Genomic DNA, 14,154 nt, shown 5'->3' on the forward strand with positions numbered 1-14,154 from the left:
TAAAAGTGGCCTTTTTAACGTTTTCCTTTTTTTCCCTCCTTTGAGCGGTGGGAATAGCGTGTGTGATTGTCATTTTATTTGCTGTTTCATTAAAATGAAAAACTCCATTATTATCTTTTCTAAAGAAAAATAAAAAGACAGCTTGGGAAACAACTTTTGTGTAACTAATGCACAGAAAGGAACGGGCAGATGAATTCCAAAGACTTCCAGACAAATTGCGTAAATTCCTCCGTTTTCCTCTCGTTTTTATGGAGATCTTCTTTTGGAGAAGTACCACCACAAGATGATTATGGCTTGAGACTGTGAAGTTTAACAAAAGACATCCATTTCTTAATTCAACCTGAAAATTTATCAGAAAAATTCATCTTTCGTCGCGTCGACCAAATAAATATTTTAATATGAAAAAAGCGTGGGGGGCTTGTCATCAGATGTCTTGACTTTCGGATTGCTAGCTAGTCGTTAGCATTTTTCCAATGATGAAGAATCCTTGCAGAAGTGTTAATGAAGAGTACCCCACGCTTCTTCTTCTTTTTTTTTTTTTTTTGCATTAAAGTAATTTGTTTGGCTAACTATTTTATTTGTATTATTTTGAGCTAATTCAAAAAAAATTGAATTTTTGACATTTTGAATTGAAATTATGCTATTCTCAATCACAAGTGTGTGTATGAGTAGGCGTGCGTCTGCGTGGGCAAGCGTACATGTGTGTGTGTGTGTTCGTGCCTAGGCATCTGTGTGTGTGTGTGTGTGTGTGTGTGTGTGTGTGTAGGATATGGACGTAACCTGGAGACAGCGCTTACAGCTGAAGCAGCATCAGAAGGGGACGTCTGAATTGGGGTCCCTCCAAAAATCCAACAATGGTGGCAAAATAAAATCAAAGGACGGACGGACGACTAAAACATTCAAGTGAGAACAATAAGCATTTCGTGATTGCACAAAAAAAATTGTACTTAGATCTGGACATACTGTTGAACATACTTTTTTTTTTTTTTTTTTTTTTTTGACATTTTAGTTCATATAGCTGCAAGCGCGGTTTTTTTTTTTTTTTTCTAGTTTTTTAAACTATTATTTTATTTTCTATCATAATTTCCAATAACGGAAGGTTAGGGCATTTTGTACTAATTAAGTATAAAAAAGCTGTTTGGCTGTTCCTAAGCTCTTACTGGGCAGAAACCGAATACTATTGCAAGAACTTTGCATTGCAATAACTTGATGGAGTTTTCTGTTTAATATTTCAATCTTTTATTTAATTTGGAAAATGTGGGTTGGTATTAAGTTTCTCTTTTAGAAAGGTAAGGAGGAAGCAATTGATCCCCTCCCCTCCCCGGCTTTGAGGAATTAGTGTATATTAATGTAAGTGGTCATGGTTATTATTGCTTATCCATAGAATATACTTTGATCTCCCCCTCCCCTCCCCTCTTGAAAAAATTTGAACCGTCACGCCTGACTGGGATGCTCAGAAAAAAATGACAGTTAAAGTTTTGACTGATGAGATTCTTAATCCATGTCCTTATAAAATTATTTGAAGAAAACATTTTACAACTAACTACTTTAAACTGTCGTCGGGCAGTTTGACATCACATCATATTACGTTGAATGCATACATACTCAGATTGTTTTATTAAGAAAACTGCAAACCACATTTATTTGTGATCAAGTTATGAATTTTTAGTTTCGTACGGAACTTTCGCCTAAAATAATTAATAAGATTTGTTTTGCTGCTACATTATGAGTAACTGCTTTTCTTAATGCTTTTATCATATTGACTTTTAGCTTTCGTTGTCGTATCAGTATTAAAGAAACAGAAGCAAAGAAGAAAAAAAAACTAATATGAAAAAAGAAAATGTTAGTGCGTTTTAGTTGCTGGGGAATACTTTTATCTTTCCAAAAGCGTATTTGCTCTTGTTACTTTTTATGTGGACGACACAAATTTGCCACACTCTTTCAAAAATTAGTTTGCTAATATTTTACATTTAGTGTTAATGCAAGAAAATATAATGAAAAATTCAAACTTTATGTAGAAGAGGAAAAAAAATCGTTAAGTAGAAAAAAAAATAGTAAAGAGAGATGGTTTTACATCATTCAATTTCCAAGCGTTACGTTAGAAAAGCGCCGGAAACATTTGCCCTTGAATTTTTTTCTGCGCAGTTTATTGCGTTTAAAATGCTTTTAGTCTGCAAAGTGTTCTGAAAATGTGATTTTCAATGTCTTTAACTATATTCGCGCTTTTGCAAACGAAAAAGACTGTATCCCATAATTATTAAAGATAAAAATAGTAATACTCAACCTTATTTGAACTAGTAGTGGATACCTAAATGGTTAATGCATAAAATCCATTAATATAACATTATAAAAGAATTTGTTTGTTGTGTTTTGAAGTGCTTTTAAGCTTCGGGGAAACGAATGTTCCAGTAAATATAAAAGCATCTTAGTTTGCTGTAAACGCGGGCTACTTTGACCCTAGGGTCAATCTTGGACCCAAACTAAGAAAAAGATACAGCGTTCTCTATTTTCCTTCAGGACGCAGTTTTTAAATTAATTTTGACAGTTTCCGTAAGGGGGCAATATCAAGCACGCAATTGGGTATGTTAAGCAGTTTGACAAAGCTCCCACAAAGAGCAGCACTACTGGTTTTGTTTTCTTTATACTAACACGTATCTTTATAAAATCTTAAGCTTTTACATGTGGAAGCAATTCTAACTCTGCTAAGAGATTGTTAAGTACCTATTTATTAATATTATTTAATACTTTATGCAGTAGTATGGTAGTATTTCTAATTTCTGTTAAGATTTTTTTTAAACACACTACAGTAACAACAACTTTCCTAACCTTAAAATTGCGCCCTACTTTGTCTCAGCTGTTTTTCTGCATGATTTGAAGCCCAATGTGAAACTACATTTGGAGTATTTTTCCAAGAAGACCTGTAACCAACCAATTGATCAAGATAAGGTTTAAAAACATTTACCTTCCACAAATGCGCTTGTTAATTTGGAACTGGTCGGTGAAACGTTTATCCACCATTTCGAAAGAAAGAGGCAAGAAGATGTACTTCCCACAATCAGGAGCGTGCACAGAAATTTTGGAGCCCGTCACAAATGACTTTCTGGGCATCCACCATATTGTTAACCCCTATACTGTATGTATTTCAACCTTCATTTTAAAAATCTCGTGGCCCCTTCAGGCTCGGCCTCGAGTCCACAGGTGTTCCTTCTCCCTCCCCCCCCCCCCCCCCGTGCACGCATCTGCCTACAATGCAAAAACTTTTCCGAAAGAAAACCTTAAGGCAAGCCTCCAAGTAGAGGATTTTGCTGCAGTAGAATTAAATGAACTCAGGATTCCGAGGAACTGTTGATATGAGAAAAGAAGGAGCTGCCGTTGAGTGCATGGAAGGCACCAGCAACTTTTGGAAATGGTAAACCAAAAGCAAAGAGCTCGCAATGGTGCCACCTGCACCGCAAGGGAGCAGCTATTTGGTTGCAGATGTAAACATAAATGGTTGGATGTTTTCGAGCATACTGTAGGGATATACTTTAGAAGTAGATTCATACGCTACTTGCTGTGATGTGTTCTAGGTGCATGTTATAGTAAATAGTTTCATGGATCTCTTTGAGCTTGAGCAAGGCTGTATGGCCGGCTAATGGGGACATTGATGACGTTCTTCTCCAACAGTTTTTCGAGCTGCTGACTGCAGAAAGTTTCGTTTTATGAATAATAACGCAACAACTCACCGGACACAGACCGTACAAGACAATGCGGAAGAGTTATCTATCTCATAGTTTTACCCTCGCGTTTCCCAGACCTGAATTCGTTTGAAAATCTAAGGGATGCCTTGAAGACCCGCATTGATGTTGGACAGTTAATTTCCTCCCTGAAGCAAGGAGGTTTTCATTCGTCCAGTGAGAGAAGAGTGGAACAACGTGCGTCAATAGCAAGCGAATCAAATTGTTTTGAATATGTTTAACCGCGCCATGTTGAAAGTGGCGCGTTTAAACCTTTTCTTATGTTTATTTCTTCTAAGTAATGTGCTTTCTTTGGGCAGTCATGAATTTTAAACAGGATGCTGTGAAGATATCAAGGGACATGTCCTAGGTTTTTAGGTAGTTGTGAACGAGAACCTTTCTTTTGTCCCTGAAGCCAGCAGAAAGACGGTTCTGGCTGCTTCAGGTTGCTAACGGGGCATGACTGTCTGCGGTCACATCTTCACAAAATAGAATTGCTGACTCTTCCCAATGTACTCTCTGTGACTCCGATCAGGACATAACCACGGAACATTTGGACGTGTAAGCCGTACTTAGTGGTTTTAGTTCTACTGTCGAAAAGTATCGGAGAGCACGTGCACTAATGGCATAAGTGCTACTGTTAGTGTGTGGCATTTGCAAAATGAAAATTGAAAAAATTGTGCAGTCATGTATTCAAACAATATGTTTTTACTGGAATAGTACTCTCATAACAATCTGTTTACGCCTTTTCAATGAACTTTTTGTTTTAAATCATATTGAACGTGATATCGTCATTATTTTTTGCCGCTGGGTCTATCAGTTCAAGTACATTTTTTCTTTAATGCCCAATTCTGCTTCACACTTTAAGTTTTCAAAACATAAACATTATCTTGCTCAAGAAAAAAAGACCCGGGAATGATATTTTCTGGTCAAAATCTTTTGAACAATAAAGATTTATTTAAATCGATCTTTCGATCTGTTCGTTTAAAACTTATTAGACTTAGACACCGGCAGAAAGGTTGACAGAATGACAAACACACTAACAGAAACACATTTCTACATCTCAGAACTCAACTTTCAAACTTTGTTGATATGGTCAATTGAGTATTGATAGCATTCATTCCATTGATGTAACTAGTTTACTTGAGAGCTTGCGAAAAGATAGTTACTCAAAAAACTTTTTTTTCCTGAAAATGAGTTTTTCTTACACAATTTTAAGGTGGCTAGTTTTGAAGTAATCGACGTAGATGGCATTGGCTTAAGAATCCTGATTTATCACCTCCCCAACTGATGTATTAGAGTTTATGTTTTAGGAATAGATGATTGTTTAACATTTTTTGTAGTAAGTTGCAATAATTTTCCAAACATGAAACTTTTTAACATGTGTTGATGCTGTCAATAGAGAAAAAAAACCTTTTTCTTCTACGAAGTTCTCGTTCATTGCGAATCGTTTAATTTGTCCATTCCCCCCCCCCCCTATATGCCGAATTTTCAACTTTTCTTTCTCTGTAATGATAAAATGGCTCTTGATTTTTCCCCTTTTAAAACTGACTAATGTCAGAAAAGCTGAATTTTCGAACAACAATTGGTAGTTCTGCAGACTTCAATTCAAAATTGAAAAATAATTAAATGGAATTCCTGGTTCACTTGAAATATTGTTAAACTGTTGCGAAGTTTCCTAGTTAACTAAAATGCTAAACTTTAGAAAAAGTTCTTTTTGCCTAAGTTTATTACAGAAAACCCCCAAAATATAATGCAAATGGGATCTTAATTCTGATTTCTCCATGTTGGCAAGGAGTGTGCATTTATTTCATGTTGTTCCTAAATGGCATAGACAAGGACTGATTCCTTTGTTGTCGTCCCTAGGCGACGAAATAACATGACAGGAGAGATTGCGTTTCCATGACGACCGCATCATTCATTCTACGGCCGCGCGAGCGAAAGAAAGGCCCAGCTGGAAATGCGATCAGTTGGACAAATGCCAATGACCTTGACCTTTGACCGCGCTCCTTGCCAATATCATATTTCCGCCAAAAATGGAATCATATCTGGTGACCGGTCCAAAAAGTAATGACTAAAAATAGGAGTTATGATTATACTACATAGAGAAATAAAAATAACTGCAATATTTGTCAACAATAGCATCATGTAGCTCATCATCATGTCTCATCAAATTAATTTCTGTCATTCAGGCATCAAAATGTCCCATCAAATTAATTTCTCTAAATAATATAAAATTTTGATATCTAGGAACTTTTCTGGTCTTAGATGTGAAATAGCCTAATTTCGTAAATTTTCTTTCTGTCTCTCTTTCTCTCTATCTATCTATCTTTCATTTTTCCCCTTCCACTTTTAACAGTAGCTTTGCAAAAAAGACAAAAATGTTTCTATATTCAGAAAGCAGATTATGTTTCAAGCAGACAATACCCTTATTTTAAATTATGGAAACTGACTAATAAATTTAATTTCATCCCTTGGCAAGAGAGTTAGGGTAAATTTAAAAGAAAAGCATTTTTTTAAAGAAAAATTAACAAATTGCATCATTTATTTACACTGTGATCAAAAATAAATATCCTTTTTAATTCTACTCTTTTTATCAATATTTTTCAATGCAAAAAACGGTAAAACATCAATTCATTATGTTTTTCTTCTTTTTTTTTTTTTTTTTGAGCAATCATGATTGCTTATTGCTTTCATTTGACTGTTTTGGCGTCCTATCTTTTTATTTTCCCCCCGCCACCCTCTGCAGCATCACCCGTCGACCGACTCCTCACGATGCTGCTCCTATAGCGAAAATCGTCTCCAGGTTGAGTCAATATCCTACACACACGCGCATACATATACAACTACACACACAAACACATACACACAACTACCCACACATTCATGCCTGCACACAGACACAAACACATATGCCTACACACATACACGTACCCCGCCCCCACGCACACAAACACTCATACACACAACTACCCACACTCATGCCTACACACACATACCCCCTACACACAAACACACATACCCTCCACACATAAACACACACGCCTACATACACACACACACTCGTGATTGCGAAAAACATAATTTGAATTCAAAATGACGAAATTAAAATTATTTTTTTTTCGTATCTCTATTATTGCAAATTAAATTTACACTCTTAAAATCGATGCAGGTCGATGCATTGTTCAGAAGCAAAATAAAAAATAAAGGAAGACGACTTAAGATTTGTAAAAGAAATGAGAGAATTTTTCTCTCCTCTTTGAAGAGAGAAAAGGTCATTTTTTGACAATGAGTGGACTCACAATGGACAAATTGAAAGCTCAATAAGTATACACATTTGGAATAAAACATCTAATGAAGCTTTTCGCGCCAACTTTGGTTGCTTTTTTTTTTTTTTTTTTTTTTTTTTTTTTGACATTTGTTAGTTAAGGAAACAATGATTTAAATTTGAATAAAATACAGAACATTTTGTACGTATATGACGGTCAAAATGAAAATAAGTTATATTTTATCATTGTTGAAAATTTTATTCTGGATTGCTCTGTGGTTTTCTTTTGGTCGATGATTTGCTTTACTATTTTACTAAAGGCAATGTGCCACACAAATAAACATTTGGTAGCAGTATTGCTTTTCTAATAACACTTAAAAACAACTTTATCGGGGGAAAAATGAGAACAAAAATTCTTAGGTTTCATCTTTTTATCTAAAAGTCACCACTCGTTGTTAGTCAAACGTGAATAAGTAAGTATAGTATATTTTGCATCGTACTTCATATCGTTTCACATAAAAAAATAAGCTTCCGACACGAAATGGTGTACTAGTAAAATTTCAGGCAAATTTTAGCATTCAGTTATTTGATCAGAAAATAAGCTACTCGGCTTAGAAAATAAAATAAATTTCCTGTGTGCATTCATTTGTACAGAACAGAATATTAAAAAATACTTACATGCTGTTTCTAATGTATCTATTTTAACTTAAGATTGGAAGTGCTGCACTTTCTGAGTCACTGAAAAGAAAAACCGTGTCAATAGGGACAGTTATCAAATTTATTTTAGCAAAATTTGCATCACATAAAAAAATAATACCAGCATTCCCCTCGTCACACGTTATATTTTGAAGAAATATTCATTATGTAACTTCATAAGAAAAAGGAATATTTTTCTGCATTAAAAATAAAGTGTCGGAATGAAAATAACGCATTGGGTTGTTTTTACAATAATATCTAAATAAACCTTAGAGAAATTGAGAGCTGAATTTCATATTGCAAATTCAAGGTTGCAAAAATGTTACGTTCATCACACTATAGTTATTTAGTTTCAAAAATTTCAAAAACCAATTTATGTGATTTGTACTGTGTTTCATTGCATGAATATTACACAGAAGTTTTATTATTTCACAAAATTCCGCAAAACCACAAGTAAATGATTATTAAACGTTTAAAACTCTTGTAATGCAACGAAACGGAGTCTCTGAATGTTACGTTCGTCACCATGGAATGACCAAGTGCAAAGTAACGAAAACTTAAAAAATAAGTCAAAAATAAATAAAATAATTCAATAAAAATCTAACCATTAAAAATAGGAAAGTAGGGTTTTGAGATGGGGAATATGAGAATATTTTGGTCTGTCTGCTTGTCTGCCCCCACCGCCCCCCCCCCCCCAATAACTTTTGAGGGAATAGCCCGATTTGAACAAACTTCTTTTTGTTCGAAAATACTCTGCAAGGAAAATTCATTCTCATATTTTATTTTGTGATTTGAATAATTTTTCGTTCAAATTTGAACAGCTCAAGAAAACTTAACATAAGCTGTTATGATGAAATTTAAGACATTAAGTTAGCAGATTCCAAACGTGAAGGCGGATTTGCTTCAAACAAACTTTGTTGGGAAAAGCTCTTGAGGAAAAATATTTTCAAAAATGACAGTTCAAACTGGACAGTTCAAATATTTTTAAATTAACGACTGCGGGAAAATGTCAGGAAAATATACATTCATAGAAGCAGGAATATCTTGAAACAAGTTTGTTGGTAAAGGCTCTTGATAAAGGACATGTTCAAATCAACGTTCAGTTTGAACAGTTTAAAAAATAATGAAAGACTATACGGAAATTCTCGACAAATGTAAACCCAGACTTATAAGACTGATTAACTTGAAACAAACTTTATTGGGAAAAGCTTTTCGCAAAAAACATGCTCAAGAACAAATGCTTAAAATGGGCGATTTAACGACTGCCAAAGATGTTTTTTTTTCTTGTGGTGGAGGCGAAAAATTTAAAAAAACAGAGTGCTTTATTATTTTTTTGAAAGGAAGAGCTGCAGATGATTTTTTTCTTTTTGATAAAAATAATTTTGTTTCTAAAACCAGGAAGAAAACAAAAACAGAAATCTGCTGTGTTGAGTTTCTTTACCCTTAAGAAAGATCTAGTATCAGTTTCACTTTTCATAAAAAAAATATTTTAAAGCATTTTTTTACTTTAATTATTTATATATTTATTTTTGTTAAACGACTAAAAAGTTTTTTTATTAGAAAAGATAATATATTAGCTGCCTTTGAACGGATTAACATATTCAGATTCGAAACTATATGATGGGAGAAATATTTTTTTGTGATTCTGTTTTTTGGCTTGCCTCTTAAAATATTAAGTTTAAATGCTAGATAAAATAGCTTCATTTAAGTGCTCGCAATGGAAAATCCCTTGATGGTTGAAATTTACTAAAAAAAAACCCCTAAAAATTTCAGAAAATGAATTTGAAGCATATTCTATATTCTCTTTTTCTTGTTCCTTTTTTTTTTCTTTTTGCATAAGAGATGCATATTTCCTGTTGATATAAATCTGATTTAAACGTAAAAAAAGGAAGTTTGATATAATTTGCAATCAAAATGGTTTGAGAAAATATTGATCTTATGCTAAAAAATCAATGTTGGTATACAGAAAAATAAGTTCGTATAGATTTAGACGGAACTTCCTGCTTAAAGCACTGAAATTTAGCAATATTGGTTTGTGGATTTTATGGATAATTTCATTATAATTTTTTTTTAAATTTATTATGGTCTGTGGCACTATGTTAATTTTTAACTATTTACAAAACCAATTCCTATTCAAGATTTTGGGAATTTTAATTTAACATTTTAGAACTAGGTTTTATTTTTAGTATTATTGTATATCAATGGCGTACCTAGCAAGGGTAACACCTGGTATGGTAATTTGTGGTGTTAACGTCACCCCCCCCCCCCCCCTCCTCCTCTACAAACGCATTAGAAAAAGGAAATGAAAATGTTTTACTCTTTGTACATGAAGAAATGAAATTCATAAATCCAGTTTTGTATCAGCCCCCTTCAGAGGGTGTTATCCCAACGCAAGCGCTCCCCCCCCCCCCCTTTCCACGTGAGAATTCAACTGTCTTCGATAAAGTGAGTAAAATTTTCAAGAATTTGCAATTCCACTTTTCACGTCCCCCCCCCCCCCGCACCCGAACGGATGACACCCGGGGCAGACCGCCCCCTCCGCCCTTCGCAATAGAGACGGCACTGTATACACACCCAGACACACACACACACACACACACACACACACACACACACACACACACATATAGATAGATAGATAGATAGATAGATAGATAGATAGATAGATAGATATAGATAGATATAGATATATAAATATATATACTACAATACTATTACAAATTTCATGATAATTCTTTAGGAAAACAATTTCACTTAAAAATTTCTTTCAGACATTAAATTGGGGGAAACATTTGATTTCACGTACGCTACCTCTATTCGATTTTATATCGATAGATCATTGTTATTACTTACAACGAAAACGATTGTGGCATTTATTTTATTTCATGGTAAATTTATTTTTAAAGACATAATAATTGAACAAATGTTTTAAAACATAACTAGGTCAAGTTGGTTTTTATATTGATTGATATTAAGTCCAATATATCAAAAAAGTTCTATATGAAATATTACTTTTTCATTCCATTGATGACATGTTGAAAGAAAACGATACATCTTTCGTTATTAAGGGAGTACTGTGACATGAAATTTGACACTAGTTTGGATTAATGCATTTTATAAAGTGATGTATATGAAAATTTATCTTACTTTGACGCAATGAACTTAAATTGCACTCTAATCATTCAACAGCTACAGATAAATTTTATTTCTAGAAGACGCATTCTAAGAGAAATAAAAATAACGCAATAAAAAGTAAATGCACACCTATTGCTCCATTTCTACGTAGAGGAATGCAGGCAAAGTGAAATTGTGAAATAGTTACCTTGTTTAAGCACCACATATCTCGTAATATTTTAACTATACCTAGAAATATTGAAAAAAGCTCCACAAGAAGGAAGCATTGGTTTGAAGTGAAATTTAATGTACAGAATAATACAGATAAGAGATACACTTGATCCCAAAATCTAGACAACCAAACAAATACAGGCTAAGAAATGAGATAAATACACTGTAAAAAAAAACTGTAAATTTTGAAGAAGTTATCCGTATTTTTTACAGAAAAAAACTGTTCGTGATAAAATACAGGATTTCTCTGTTTTTTTGAATCTGTAACCGGTTATAAGCGTTAACTTACCATCGCCTCACCGCGTACTTTGTTTTTCTTCGAAATTTCGCCCGTCTGTTTGGATTTTGGTTCTCGTGCTCGAGTTTTTTGATCTTATATTTATTTAAAGCGAATAAGTCTTAAATCGTTTGCAACTTCCATTTCATTGCATCCTAATCAATATTTTATTATTATGTTTTTTTGTCATCTGTTACAGAGGCATATTCGGAAATTTACCTTTGTATACATGTATTTCGTAGTAGTATAGTAAATATTGAAATGTATTTATAAAAGTATAGTTTCATTTTTTAATCTTCATAAAATAATAAATCAGCTTGAATCAATAATAAAAATACGGAAGATTTCTGTAAAATAAACGGAAGAAAACTGGCGTCCTGGCTGACAGTTTTTTTCCGTAAATTTTACAGATTTTTTTTACAGTGTACAGTGCTACTTCAATAGGGCATTGGACCCCCTTTTGATGCATACATATCGCAATACGGTCCGCCATTGAACTATTTAAGCGTCTGATGTTGTCCTGATCCAGATGGACCCCCAAATTTTGAACAGCCACTTCTAAATCTTGCACAGAGTAGAACGGTGACATCTGGCTGATCCCATACATGCTCAATAGGGGACAAATCTGGGGAGCGGGCTGGCAATGGAAGCGTCTCAAAAAGGACGTAAGAAGTGTTGAGCAACTCTAGCTGTATGCGAGCGAACATTATCTTACTGGAAAATTGCTCCTGAGAAGACATTTAGGAACGGTCCTAGATGTGGTTGCAAAATGTCATTAATATAACGCTCGCCCGTTAAGGTTCCACGTACCACAACTAGAGTGGACCGGCAATCATAGGCTTATGCCTCCCAGACCACTATGATCGCTGTATAGGCAGTGTGTCGGGCGATAGAAAGGGTGGAGTGGTGGTACCTTTCTCCAGGGCGCCTCCACATCCGTGCGCGGATACCCTCTGACCCCAAAACGAATCGGGATTCATCACTGAGCACCACCTTTTGCCAATCAGTGATATCCCACGTCGCTCTGGCTTCGCACCATTGCAGACGGAGTTGCTATGATTCGGTGATGAAGGGAGTACACGAAAAGGGCGCTTGGACTGCAGATTTACTTTCGCAAACGTTTAGAAATGGTTCGGGGAACAACTGCTACCACTACGTCTGCTTGCATGTTGAAACGAGTCTCTGTGGGATCCACGAGCGCTTGAAGCACGATCCTTCCTTCCTCTATCTTCGTGGTCTTCCTGATCACTCCAGACCCGGTTCTTTGCACGTGGGTACCATCTCGTGTCCACTGCCTCCAACAGTTTCTAACGAAACACTCCAAACGATTCACCGCGGCAGCAACACGGCTCGTCGACCAACCTGCAATTTTCTTGCCGATGTTCAAACCTCTTTCAAACTTGCTTAACTGCTTAACTGTGAGAAATGCTTTCTAACTCGTCTACCTGGCATCCTTCACTCATTAAGGTTCTCCGACAATACGGATGTAATCGTAACATCTATAAATCTTAAATTATCCACTGGTTTATACAGCACCTTTTTCCCGATTAAACCATACTGTAGGGTAAACGGTCATGCGCATTGACTCTAAACTTGGATCATTTGCACATCAGATGTCACTCTTCTTATATGCAAAATTTTGCGATCAGCATTTTTCAAAAATGGATACTCATATCGTAATATATTGCTGTGAGTGAAAAACTATTTTTGTGATTGTAAAATTTTAAAGGTTTTATTTTTGACAATTTTTAGTATCAACTGTAACCTACTGATATTTGGAGCAGTATTTATTTAATGAATAAAAAAGTTATTTATATTTTAAACTTTTTGTCCAATTAGTCAAGTTCATGCGGGACAAAGTGAAATATTTCATTTAGTTTAATTTATTCAGTTATTTATGAAATCTCTTATGTATTCGTTTACTGATTTGAAAATTGCCCTTTTTATTCATTCATTCACCTATTTTCTTATTCATTCTTTATTTATTCACTCATTTATTAATTCTCATATGTCAATAAATCATTCACTTATTATTCATTTATTTTCCACTATCTACTCATTTATTCATTCATTATTTTAGTTACTCATTCATTTCATCATAAATAGTCAGATAGAAAATTTTTCATTGGAATAATATTTTACTTTGCACTCTGCCCCAAGGAAAGAAAAAGTTAAAATTTTCCACCATAATGTTTCAACGCAAGATTTAGTACAAAATACATTTTTCTTTCTTCAAGTACTGTAGTTTACCAAACGAATCTTTAATTTGTTCATTTTGAAAAATCTTAGTCATCTTTGCCATTTCACTTTGCCCCACATTCCCCTACTTAAATTGCCCATGAAATGCGTTAGCATAAGTACATGTGTAAATTATTAAGCACATATGTACTAACACAGCTTATCTCAAAGAACTAACAATCTGCAAACAGGCAAAGCAGAATGTTAAAACTAAGTCCATAATATCTGTACAAGAAGGTGACATCCGTGGCAAAACATCGATGTTTCAAAACATCGATCTTTTTATCAATATATAACAGACATTTTTTGAAACTACACTACAGACTTAGAGAGGTGTGAAAATTATTAGAACAATTGTGATTTTTTCCGTTTTTTTCTTGAATAATTTCGTATAAACTTGCAATAATTTATGAAGGTAATTTGTTTTGTTGTTCAAATCGCTGTTTCTTTCCTTTAGAGTAGTTTTGGGGACATTGTTTTGTTAAATGTTGTCAGTTTTAGGAAAGAAAAACATTGATTCACAGTAATGAAATTGTTTGATTGCATAAAGAATGTGTTTGATTAACAATCGAATTTAAAAGAAAATTATAAAATTAACTGCTTGCTGTGCCAGT

The 14,154-nt window shown here is 34.3% G+C and overlaps 1 protein-coding gene across 3 annotated transcripts in view; it reads left to right on the forward strand.

Moving 5' to 3' along the window:
• Positions 1-14,154, forward strand: part of LOC129234145 (F-box/LRR-repeat protein 16-like) — a 61,513-nt gene that overhangs the window by 6,075 nt on the left and 41,284 nt on the right. Inside the window, exon 3 of one of the 3 annotated variants that reach the window (XM_054868043.1) lies at positions 5,583-5,661. The exons of 1 other annotated variant lie outside the window; for it this stretch is intronic. In XM_054868043.1, the coding sequence (XP_054724018.1) occupies positions 5,583-5,622 (40 nt within the window). In that variant the 3' untranslated portion in view covers positions 5,623-5,661. Of the gene's footprint in view, positions 1-125; positions 176-5,582; positions 5,662-14,154 lie in introns of those variants that run through there. One more of the 3 variants, XM_054868042.1, reaches the window with a different exon arrangement.

Source organism: Uloborus diversus, chromosome 1 (assembly GCF_026930045.1).
Source record: "Uloborus diversus isolate 005 chromosome 1, Udiv.v.3.1, whole genome shotgun sequence".
In the NCBI taxonomy this organism is placed as follows: Eukaryota; Metazoa; Arthropoda; class Arachnida; order Araneae; family Uloboridae; genus Uloborus; species Uloborus diversus.